The sequence below is a fragment of the Culex quinquefasciatus genome, chromosome 3, assembly GCF_015732765.1.
Source record: "Culex quinquefasciatus strain JHB chromosome 3, VPISU_Cqui_1.0_pri_paternal, whole genome shotgun sequence".
Taxonomy (NCBI): domain Eukaryota; kingdom Metazoa; phylum Arthropoda; class Insecta; order Diptera; family Culicidae; genus Culex; species Culex quinquefasciatus.
Genome location: NC_051863.1, coordinates 198,198,406 through 198,211,165, shown reverse-complemented (window position 1 = coordinate 198,211,165; position 12,760 = coordinate 198,198,406). Strand labels below are relative to the sequence as shown.

Here is a 12,760-nt window from a genome sequence, read left to right as displayed (position 1 = left end):
TGAAGATCTGGCAACCCTGCCTCGAGTTATGACCACTTAAGTGATATTTATGTACTTTTTTGAAGGCGGATCTCACTTAAATGTATGTAAACTATGTCCGGATCCATCATCCGACCCATCGTTGGTTAGGTAATTAAAATGCCTTTCCAATGAGTCCAAAACATTGAAGATCTGGCAACCCTGTCTTGAGTTATGACCACTTAAGTGAAATTTATGTACTTTTTTGAAGCCGGATCTCACTTAAATGTATGAAAACTATGTCCGGATCCATCATCCAACCCATCGTTGGTTAGGTAATTAAAATGCCTTTCCAATGAGTCCAAAACATTGAAGATCTGGCAACCCTGTCTTGAGTTATGACCACTTAAGTGAAATTTATGTACTTTTTTGAAGCCGGATCTCACTTAAATGTATCTAAACTATGTCCGGATCCATAATGCGACCCATCGTTGGTTAGGTAATTGAAAGACCTTTCCAATGAGTCCAAAACATTGAAGATCTGGCAACCCTGTCTCAAGTTATGACCACTTAAGCGATATTTATGAACTTTTTTAAGCCGGATCTCACTAATCTGTATGAAAACTATGTCCGGGTCCATCGTCCGACCCATCGTTGGTTAGGTAATCAAAAAACCTTTCCAATGAGTCCAAAACATTGAAGATCTGGCTACCCTGTCTCAAGTTATGACCACTTAAACGATATATATGAACTTTTTCTAGCCGGATCTCACTAATCTGTATGAAAACTATGTCCGGGTCCATCATCCGACCCATCGTTGGTTAGGTAATCAAAAAACTTTTTTAATGAGTCAAAAACATTGAAGATCTGGCAACCCTGTCTCAAGTTATGACCACTTAAGTGATACTATTTGAGGATCAATACTTTAAATCGAGCATAAAAGGCATGCCAAAATTAAGTGTAGAACTGTACTCAATTTCTGTTAAATGAAATAAAATAATATAAATAAATAAAAATGACTTTAATAATTACTACAACAGTTGACCCAGAAAAATCTTTAGTATGATCTCCATCAGTGTTGCAAATATCACTCACGAAAAACTATCATTGAGTGATAATGATCTTCAATTATCATCTCTGACTCCTGTTTCCAATATTGGCATCGAAATCTCGTGAAACATTCATCTGATTGAGTGATCCACACGCTCGACCCGAAACACTCTTCATAGAGAGTTCATTTGCCTGTGTACACAAATATTGGTGAGATTTTTGCGAGAAGACAACCTACAGCTGAGAAAAAAACAATCCTCTCCACATTGACAAACAACCTTCATTTCACCAGCGATTGAATGAGAGAGAAACAGGGCATTGAGCGAGAGAGAGTGAGAACGGTGTGAGCAGGTCATTTTGACATTTCATTCGTGTGTTGGTTTTTGACTTGGTCGGATGGAAAATGGCTTCAAAGCTGGGAGTGATCAGAAAAAACTCAAAGAGAAATCGTCGAGGAGAATGTAATTGCTATGGAAGATGGCAGCTTCAAGTGCAACGTGGACGAAAGTTGCCAATTCGCACAAAAACCCCTGGTGCATGGCAATTTTGTGCGACACATTCGTTTACTCCACCCGGAGAAAGTTCATGTTCTCGAGCTACCGGAACGCCGGAAGCTGTCAAGCGGCAGCGATCTTGCAAGCACTGACGGAAGTACGGTCGGTGACGTACAAGTGCCAGGTACAAGCGCCAGCGCGGGTGCTGTTTCCCATGCCGGAAATGGCGCCGGCGTCGGACCGGTTCCGGTTAAAAAAGTGAAAAAGGAGCGTCCATTGCTTGTTTACACGGACAGAAGAAAAGTGCTGCTGGGAACACTTCAAATGGCTACGATTCATGCGCTGCCACTCTCGTTCCCAAATTACGCTGGATTCGAGAATCTGGTCAAGCCAACGTGGGACGCAGTCGGTCTAACCGTGAATCGACAGAAACTGACTGAGCTCGTAGAGCATGCTGCTGAACTAGCAAGGAAGATCATTACGGATGAGATGGCTAAAAAAATGATCACTTTGGAGATCGACAGCGCTTCCCGCCGCAACCGACACGTGTTCGGGATTTACGCAACCTACTTCTCGGACAAGAAAGGTGGACCTGTGTCGCGTTGTCTGGGTAAGTTAATGAGGCCTTATGAACGATGCAGATAGCAGCAATCTTAAACTCCCTTAAAAATAAAGAATTTTACACAACTTTTCTTCTCTTAACAGCCGTGAAGGAAATGGTCAAGAGCCAAACAGCTGATCATCTCAAGGACACGATGCAGACAGAAGCTATGGGAAGATATAAAATGCTGTCTGGTCAGCTGTACGTGGTAATTGCAGATAACGGTCCCAATATGCAGGCATCGATTCGTCAACTCGGTAGCATGCTGTTGAGGAACCCGATCGCGAGAACGCTGATTCAGCCAACCAGAGTTCCAGCTCAACACTCATGGCGGCGGAGACCCGAGCCGTAGATGCTGTATTGCAGACGGTGACCGAAGCTCGCCTCGAACAAATGCTGGACATGGAGGATTCTGAACCGGAAGAGGAAGCTGAAGATACAGACGTGGATGAGTCGTGGGAAGAAGAGACAAGCGAAGAGTCGTCACCAGGAGAGTTTGAATTTAAGGGTACACGCTGCGCAGCACACACTTCCCAGCTGGCGGTGTGGGACGTTTTGAAAAGCCACACAAAACGTATCGAAGCAATCAAGAGTTTGGTGAAGAAGACAAGACTTGTGAAGTACAAGCAGGCTTTCATGGAGAACAATACCTTTTACGCGCCAATCTGCAATGCCACCCGCTGGAACGCTGTCTACCTAATGATGAAATCATTAAAGGATCAGCGGACCAACTACCGGATTCTGGAGGATTCCTTCAACGAGCTGTGTAAGTGTACACAAATTACAAATTCAAGATTCCAAATTTCAAATTTCACATTCAAAACTTCAATATTCAAACTCTACAATACAAATTTTTAAATCCCAAATTTCAAATTACAATCACAAAATTTCAACAACAAAATTCAAATAATAAATTCTAAATTCTGAATTCTAAATTTCTAATTCAAATTACAAATCTCATATTCCAAATTTCAAACTCCAAACTCAAAATTTCAAACTCTCAATTTCAAATTTGAAAATTCAAACTCCAAATATCAAATTCCTAATTCCAAATTTGGAAATTTAAACTCAAAATTTCAAATTCAAAATTTCAAATTTCATATTCCAAAGTACAAACTTCAAAATTCAAATCTCAAATTTCAAACTTCAAAATACAAAATACAAACTCTAAATTTAAAATTCCAAATTTCAAACTCCAAATTTTAAATTCCAAATTTCAAACTCCATATTTCAAATTCCAAAATTAAAATTACAGACTCAAAATTTTATTTTAATTTAATTTTCAAATTTCAAACCCCAATCCCTAAATTTTAAATATTAAGTCTTAAACTACAAATTCAAAATTTCCAATTCCAAATTTCTAAATCCAAACTACAAAATCCAAATTTCAAACTCCAAACTCCAAATTTTAAATTCTACATTTCAAACTCCGAACTACAAATTCAAATTCAATTTAAATTTTCAGTTTTTAAATTTCAAGTTTCAAAGTCCAAATTCAAAATTTCAAACTCCAAACTACAAAATCCTAATTATAAATTCTATATTTCAAATTTCAAACTTCAAACTACAAATGAGCAGTTCTCTACGGAATCGGTCATTTTTCTTTAATTTTAATTTTTGTATTTTTTAATCCGGCTGAAACTTTTTTGGTGCCTTCGGTATGCCCAAAGAAGCCATTTTGCATCATTAGTTCGTGCATATAATTTTCCATACAAAATTGGCAGCTGTCCATACAAAAATGATATTGAAAATTTAAAAATCTGTATCTTTTGAAGGAATTTTTGATCGCTTTGGTGTCTTAGACAAAGTTGTAGGTATGAATATGGACTACACTGAAAAAAATGATACACGGTATTAATTTTTTTGGTGATTTTTAATTTCACTTTTTGTCACTAAAACTTGATTTGCAAAAAAAAAAACTCAATTTTTTATTTTTTTTTATTTTCTCATATGTTTTAGAGGACATCAAATGCCAACTTTTCAGAAATTTCCAGAATGGGCAAAAAATCTTTGACCGAGTTTTGATTTTTTGAAACAATACAATTTAAAAAAAAAATCGAAAAATTGGTCGCATTTTTCTTTTCAACTTCATTTTTCGATGTAATATCAAAGTTGCAATCATAATGTACCTTAAAGAAATTTTGATAAAGTGCACAGTTTTCAAGTTATAGCCATTTTTAGGTAACTTTTTTCCAAATAGTCGCAGTTATTTTTTTTTAGAATTAGTGCCCATGTTTGCTGAGATATTGCCATGCAAATTTTGAAAACATTAAAATGTTTTCTAAGTCTTACCCTGGGTGCTTTGGTTGAATTTTGAACTGCAAAGTGATCCAATTTACTGTTCGCCAAAAATAAGAGTATTGTTTCGATCATTATAATTATTATTGTTTTTTTTTGAATGAAAATTTGTGGCTTTTAAGGACCTGTTGATTTAAGATATCGAGGCCAGATCGTCATTTTTGATAATTATGAATGAAAGTTGTTTAGGAGTCGATGTTATATCCATTAGAAGCCTTAATGATGATTCCTTTTAAAAACCTGCTGGTTTAGTGAAAAAGAAAAAGGATCAGCTTTGCTAGAATAAGCGATGTTTTTCGCTTAACCAGGAAGTGCTGCAAGATTCCAAAATCAGCCAGGAAATTTATCTGCGACATCGCAGAATGACACTCTCGCAGCAGTTCTTCGTCACACGTAAAATACAAAACCTCTTCTTACCGATCGAAACCGAAAGCACACACAATTTTCCAGCAAAAAAGTAAAAAACTAGAGAAAATAAATCACATACAACTGATTATAAAACAGCTCATTTACCAGTAAGAAAAAAGTCATGATTGTGCTTGAACAGTATCCCACTTTGCAGATGTAAACAAAGTGGGATCATTCAAAAATAACGTTACGCATTCTCTCTATTCATCACCCAGGTCTTACCCAAACAATCCACCATTTTCTAACGTCGATATCTCAGCAACTAATGGTCCGATTTACAATGTTAAAATATGAAACATTCGTGAAATTTTCCGATCTCTTCGAAAAAAATATTTTCATTTTTTTTAATCGAGTCTAACATTTTAAAAGGGCGTAATATTGAATGTTTGATCCTTTAGAAATGTGAGTCTTGATATAATTTTTTTGAAAATATTGTTTTCGAAAAGATCGGCAAATTTTACGAATGTTTCATATTTTAACACTGTAAATCGGACCATTAGTTGCAGAGATATCGACATTAGAAAATGGTGGGTTGTTTGGTTCCTGTTTTTATTTTTAAGGCCGCTGTATCTCAGAAACCAGAGGACCAAAAACAAAATTTCTAGAAATGGTCACTATTTAAAATAATCGAAAAACTGCAAATATTTTGCTAAAATCAAACTTTCGGTGGCTATATCTTGAAAACAGAGCCCTTTATCAAAAAATCTGTAAAAACTTTTCGGATGGAAATACAATTTTACATTAAAAAATACTTCAAACTTGTTTTTGCATGAAATCCCGATTTTTTCCAAAAATCACTATTTTTCAAAAAATCATAGCTCGACGGCAGATTTTTTGACCAAGTTTCTCTATGGCTCAAAAGTTGCGGGTTTTTGTCCCCTTATACCTTTCTTAAAATCTCGAAAATCAAAAAAATATATTTTGGGAAATTGAGTTTTTTTTTCAAAAAAAAGTTGATTAAAAAATCTGCATTTTTGTTCGTGTACCTATATTTTTCTCAATAGTCCTCAGCAATATCTACAACTTTGCCGAAGACACCAACTTGATCAGAAAATTCACTCAAAAGTTAAAGCTGGTTAAATATTTACGTACCATTTTTGTATGGACAGCAGCCAAAATTGTATGGAGACTTGTATAGGTGAACCAATGCCACAAAATAGCTTCTTTGGTCATAGGAAGGCCCCACGAAGTTTGAGCCAAATAAAAAAATGCAAATAAAATCCATTTCCGGTTTTGGTAGAGATTTGCTCATATTTCAAATTCCAAATTTCAAACTCCAAACTACATAAATTTTAAATTTCAAAATTCTAACTCCAAACTCCAAATCTCAAATTCCAAATTTAAAACTCCAAACACCGAACTTAAAATTCCATTTCACTTCTATATTTAAATTTCAAATATCTAGTTTCAAACTCTCAAATTCCAAATTTAAAATTTTAAACTACAAACTCCAAATTTCAAATTCCAAATTTCTAAATCCAAACTAAAAACTCCAAACTACAAACATAAAATTCAATTTCAATTTCATATTTAAATTTATAATTTCAAATTCCAAACAAATTCAAAATTCCAAATTCTAAATTTCAAACTCTAAATTCTAAATTTCAAACTCCAAATTACAAACTCCAAATTTTAATTTCCAAATTTTAAACTCCAAACTAAAAACTCCTAATTTCAGATTCCTAATTCCAAATTTTGAAATTTAATCTCGAAATTTCAAATTCAAAATTTCAAATTTCAAAATACAAACTCCAAAATTAAAATTTAGACTTCAAAGTACAAACTCCAAATTTAAATTTCCAAATTTCAAACTCCAAACTAAAAACTCCTATTTCCTTATTCCAAATTTGGAAATTTTAAACTTTTAATTTCAATTTCATATTTCAAATTTCAAATGAAAATTTGATATTTAAATATAAATTCGAAATTTGAAATGGAAATTTGAAATTTAAATATGAATTTAAAATTTGATTTCAAATAGCTAATTCCAAATTCTAAATTTCAAACTCTAAATTCCAAATTTCAAACTCCAAACTACAAAAGCCAAATTTTAACTAAATCCAAATTTCAGATTTCAAAATAAAACTGTAAAATTAAAATTTAAACTTCAAAATACAAACTCTAAATTTAAAATTCCAAATTGAAAACTCCAAACACCAAACTTTAAACAAATTTAAAACTCCAAACACCAAACTTTAAATTTGAATTTCATATTTCAAATTTCAAATGGAAATTTGAAATTTAAATATGAATTCAAAATTTGAAATTCGATTTGAAATTTTAAATTAGAAATTGAAATATTTATGAAATTGAAATATAATTTTGAGTTTCGTGTAAGGAGGTTTATATTTGGAATTTGAAATTATGAGTTTGGAGTTTGAAATTTGGAGTTTGTATTTTGGAGTTTGAAATTTGTAATTTAGAGTTTGAAATTTGAAATTAAAATTTTGGTGTTTGAAATTATGAATTTGGTTTTGAAATTTTGAATTTGGAGTTTGAAATTCCATAGAAACTTGATATTAGTTGATTATATCTGTTTATTTTTTAAGGCTTTTCGAAACACTGGAGATTTATTGATTCGGCCTGTGAGGCACTTGGTCCGGTGTTTTACTTGAGTGTCGAGCTGCAACATGAACACGTGCCATTATCCGAGTTCTACGCTTTGTGGATTGCTTGCCAGGCTGAGCTGAATAAGCTAAAGGACAACCAGATGGCCGTAAAGCTGCACGTGGCGATGAATACACGTTTGAAGACCCTAAGGGTGGATTTTCATGGATTTTTCGATGACCGACATCGAAAGCGGCTTTCGATGCTCGTGGTTAAATTTGGTCGAAAACTCATATTTTTCGACCAAGTTAAGTGGTAAAATAGTTTAGATTGATTGTTCATGGCAGTACGAACAATAAAAACAAATACTAATTGCCGGAAAGCCCCGAAAATGTGTTTTTCCGACTTTTGATTTTCGATGCACGAGCATCGTAAGATGACCGACATCGAAAGCATAGTCACTACCATGCTTTGCTAAAATGTCAGTGCATCGTAGTTCGATGCCTGTCCTGTCAGCCATAATGCTGCCGCGACACCATGGACACAAACCAAATAACGCTGTGAAATATTTCCGTGAATATTTCAAGCAGGCAAGCGTTTCAAGAGTTTTGTGGCAAACACATGAGATTTTTCCGATGCCAAAATGGCAACAATGGAATCGGCTGATGTTGATGTCGACAAAGTTTTGAAAAGAGGCGATAGGCTACCTCAAATTATTTTAAATTGGGTTTTTACGTTTTCAAATAACAAGAAAGAATTTTGATTTTATTTCACAGCATGAAATGTATGTAATTCAAGGAAAATGTTGATTGCCACCTATGATACGAGTGTTTCCCATAAACATAGAACATTTTTAAACAGTACGCTAGATCAAAGTGTGTACGGTTTACCATGCACGGAAAGTTGAAAACATGGAAAAAATTAGATTTTTTTTCATATTTATTTTTATGGAATAAAGATTTAATAATTGCATCATAGTTCTGGTTGAAGGTCAGAAGGGTGGGAGAAATTAAGAAGAAAAGCAAGTAATGGAATGGAATTGATGTTATTTATGAAAGCAGGAATGTGTAGTCGTGATTTAAGTTATTGGAGTCGGGTGATTTTCGTAGCTAGAGTTGAAGCTAAAACCGTCAAATTCTTAAAAACCGAAGTGGTAGTTGACATATTTTGGACAGCCCCCAAACCAGGGCAGGTACATTCGGGTGGAAGCCCTCCCCCACCTCATTTTTGGAAGACATATGAGAGAGAGAGAGAGAGTGAAGAAGAAGAAAACAAATTCTATAATTTAGATTAAATTAAGAAACTACGAAAATAAGAAATTCGGAAAAACATGAATAAAGAAATAAAGAAATAAGGAAATAAAGAAATAAAGAAATAAAGAAATAAAGAAATAAAGAAATAAAGAAATAAAGAAATAAAGAAATAAAGAAATAAAAAAATAAAGAAATAAAGAAATAAAGAAAAAAGAAATAAAGAAATAAAGAAATAAAGAAATAAAGAAATAAAGAAATAAAGAAATAAAGAAATAAAGAAAAAAAAAAAGAAATAAAGAAATAAAGAAATAAAGAAATAAAGAAATAAAGAAATAAAGAAATAAAGAAATTAAGAAATAAAGAAATAAAGAAATAAAGAAATAAAGAAATAAAAAAATAAAGAAATAAAGAAATAAAGAAATAAAGAAAAAAAGAAATAAAGAAATAAAGAAATAAAGAAATAAAGAAATAAAGAAATAAAGAAATAAAGAAATAAATAAATAAAGAAATAAAGAAATAAAGAAATAAAGAAATAAAGAAATAAAGAAATAAAGAAATAAAGAAATAAAGAAATAAAGAAATAAAGAAATAAAGAAATAAAGAAATAAAGAAATAAAGAAATAAAGAAATAAAGAAATAAAGAAATAAAGAAATAAAGAAATAAAGAAATAAAGAAATAAAGAAATAAAGAAATAAAGAAATAAAGAAATAAAGAAATATAGAAATAAAGAAATAAAGAAATAAAGAAATAAAGAAATAAAGAAATAAAGAAATAAAGAAATAAAGAAATAAAAAAATAAAGAAATAAAGAAATAAAGAAATAAAGAAATAAAGAAATAAAGAAATAAAGAAATAAAGAAATAAAGAAATAAAGAAATAAAGAAATAAAGAAATAAAGAAATGAAGGAATAAAGAAATAAAGAAATAAAGAAATAAAGAAATAAATAAATAAAGAAATAAAGAAATAAAGAAATAAAGAAATAAAGAAATAAAGAAATAAAGAAATAAAGAAATAAAGAAATAAAGAAATAAAGAAATAAAGAAATAAAGAAATAAAGAAATAAAGAAATAAAGAAATAAAGAAATAAAGAAATAAAGAAATAAAGAAATAAAGAAATAAAGAAATAAAGAAATAAAGAAATAAAGAAATAAAGAAATAAAGAAATAAAGAAATAAAGAAATAAAGAAATAAAGAAATAAAGAAATTATGAAATTAAGAAATTAAGAAATTAAGAAATTAAGAAATTAAGAAATTAAGAAATTAAGAAATTAAGAAATTAAGAAATTAAGAAATTAAGAAATTAAGAAATTAAGAAATTAAGAAATTAAGAAATTAAGAAATTAAGAAATTAAGAAATTAAGAAATTAAGAAATTAAGAAATTAAGAAACTAAGAAATTAAGAAATTAAGAAATTAAGAAATTAAGAAATTAAGAAATTAAGAAATTAAGAAATTAAGAAATTAAGAAATTAAGAAATTAAGAAATCAAGAAATTAAGAAATTAAGAAATTAAGAAATTAAGAAATTAAGAAATTAAGAAATTAAGAAATTAAGAAATTAAGAAATTAAGAAATTAAGAAATTAAGAAATTAAGAAATTAAGAAATTAAGAAATTAAGAAATTAAGAAATTAAGAAATTAAGAAATTAAGAAATTAAGAAATTAAGAAATTAAGAAATTAAGAAATTAAGAAATTAAGAAATTAAGAAATTAAGAAATTAAGAAATTAAGAAATTAAGAAATTAAGAAATTAAGAAATTAAGAAATTCAGAAATAAAAAAAATAAAAAAAATAAAAAATAAGATATTAAGAAATAAAAAAAATCAGAAATTCAGAAATTCAGAAATTAAGAAATAAAGAAATTAAAAAATTAAGAAATTAGGAAATTAGGAAATTAAGAAATTAAGAAATTAGGTAATTAAGAAATTAAGAAATTAAGAAATTAAGAATGTAAGAAATTAAGAAATGAAGAAATTTCTTAATTTCAAAATTTCAGAATTTCAGTATTTCAGAATTTCAGAATTTCAGAATTTCAGATTTTCAGAATTTCAGAATTTCAGAATTTCAGAATTTCAGAATTTCAGTATTTCAGTATTTCAGAATTTCAGAATTTCAGAATTTCAGATTTTCAGAATTTTAGAATGTCAGAATTTCAGAATTTCAGAATTTCAGAATTTCAGAATTTCAGATTTTCAGAATTTCAGAATTTCAGAATTTCAGAATTTCAGAATTTCAGAATTTCAGAATTTCAGAATTTCAGAATTTCAGAATTTCAGAATTTCAGAATTTCAGAATTTCAGAATTTCAGAATTTCAGAATTTCAGAATTTCAGAATTTCAGAATTTCAGAATTTCAGAATTTCAGAATTTCAGAATTTCAGAATTTCAGAATTTCAGAATTTCAGAATTTCAGAATTTCAGAATTTCAGAATTTCAGAATTTCAGAATTTCAGAATTTCAGAATTTCAGAATTTCAGAATTTCAGAATTTCAGAATTTCAGAATTTCAGAATTTCAGAATTTCAGAATTTCAGAATTTCAGAATTTCAGAATTTCAGAATTTCAGAATTTCAGAATTTCAGAATTTCAGAATTTCAGAATTTCTGAATTTCTGAATTTCTGAATTTCTGAATTTCTGAATTTCTGAATTTCTGAATTTCTGAATTTCTGAATTTCTGAATTTCTGAATTTCTGAATTTCTGAATTTCTGAATTTCTGAATTTCTGAATTTCTGAATTTCTGAATTTCTGAATTTCTGAATTTCTGAACTTCTGAATTCCTGAATTTCTGAATTTCTGAATTTCTGAATTTCTAAATTTCTGAATTTCTGAATTTCTGAATATCTGAATTTCTGAATTTCTGAATTTCTGAATTTCTGAATTTTTGAATTTCTGAATTTCTGAATTTCTGAATTTCTGAATTTCTGAATTTCAATTCACCCCATGTTTGTACAGTTGACTCTCTGGCTGTAAATTTTCTCAATATCAATATGGCTCCATCTATCAATTTTTTTTCAGTCCCTTCAAATAGCATACTTTGATTTTTCGTTCTATAATTAGATACTTCCCGTTCTCGCCGGTCTTATTTTGGTCTATTTTGTCGTGCTCTACTAAATGCTGCTAACCATTATTAATATTATTATTATTTTGTTCTATCCGGAAATAAATTTTGCATGGTTCTAAATTCAAAGTTCCCCTGCATTTGTCTAAAATTTTTATCTTTGGTTTTTCCGTGCACGTGTTGCTTTGTGTTGACGTTTCCCCAAGCGTTTCTCTCCCATTTTCTACCGTTCCTTCTTGAAACGCTTGCGGGCAAAATGGCGGTCTGCCCGTTATTTAGGTTTGTGTCATAGCTAAGTCATAACGCCATCCAACAGCATCGTAAAAATTTCGATGCTCGTGCTTACGATGTCGTTGCATGATCCATGAAAATCCAGCCTTACTGACACAATGCAGTTCAAGGCGGCGATTTACTTCGACCCAAGGTTCAATTATCTTGGGGCGAATCGATTGAAACCCAAAGAAAAGGAAGCCGTGCAGGTATTAAAAGTTTAAAAAAAAAATATATATATATATATATATAAATTTAACTTTTATCTAATTTCAGCGCTATTTGCTGAAGCTTTATGATCGCATGAACGAACTGGAGGGTGTTGAATTGGAGGTCGTGGAAAGTACTGAGAACTGTGACTTTGTTGAGGAATACCTCGATGAATTGTTCGACGGAGACGAAGATCCTATTCCGGCACCTGGTCCCAACAACCACATACTCCAAAGGATAAAGGAGCTCGAGTTCCAAAAACGCGTATTCGTTCAGCCGCTTCTGTGCAAGAAACCGCGATTTGACATCATGAAGTACTGGACGGCGAAGAAAGTATCAAATTCGGAAATGTTCCGGCTGGCAAAAGTCGTCCTGAGCACCGGATCAACGCAAGTTAATGTAGAAAGATGTTTCAGCGCACTAAAGCTTGTTGTTACCGACCTGCGCCAGAAGCTCTCTGACCCGCATGTGCAGGACTTAATGGTCCTCAAGCTCAATCCGGATTTATTGCCAGCGATTGTTCAAATGATGAGCGATGAAATGTAACTGTTGCTTCCGCTGTTTCCGTTTTATACGATTATTGATCTGTAAACATTCTCATGCCAATAAAAATA

General features: G+C 30.9%; 1 protein-coding gene across 1 annotated transcript; it reads left to right on the top strand.

Moving 5' to 3' along the window:
• The first annotated feature begins 1,462 nt into the window (after nucleotides 1–1,462).
• On the top strand, nucleotides 1,463–12,744 carry LOC119769374. Its single transcript, XM_038261425.1, has 6 exons — nucleotides 1,463–2,112; nucleotides 2,208–2,311; nucleotides 2,365–2,869; nucleotides 7,359–7,570; nucleotides 12,062–12,145; nucleotides 12,213–12,744. The coding sequence occupies exons 1-6, from the start codon at nucleotides 1,479–1,481 to the stop codon at nucleotides 12,690–12,692; spliced, it is 2,019 nt and encodes a 672-aa protein (XP_038117353.1). The 5' UTR covers nucleotides 1,463–1,478; the 3' UTR covers nucleotides 12,693–12,744.
• Nucleotides 12,745–12,760: the final 16 nt, after the last annotated feature.

What these genes read in the sequence shown, in the direction of transcription:
- LOC119769374 (XM_038261425.1), top strand. Translation starts at nt 1,479, where the DNA reads ATGGAAGATGGCAGCTTCAAGTGCAACGTGGACGAAAGTTGCCAATTC. An exon ending in ACCTGTGTCGCGTTGTCTGG is followed by an intron (nt 2,113 to 2,207) that starts GTAAGTTAATGA and finishes TTCTCTTAACAG; the next exon opens with CCGTGAAGGAAATGGTCAAG. An exon ending in AAGAAAAGGAAGCCGTGCAG is followed by an intron (nt 12,146 to 12,212) that starts GTATTAAAAGTT and finishes ATCTAATTTCAG; the next exon opens with CGCTATTTGCTGAAGCTTTA.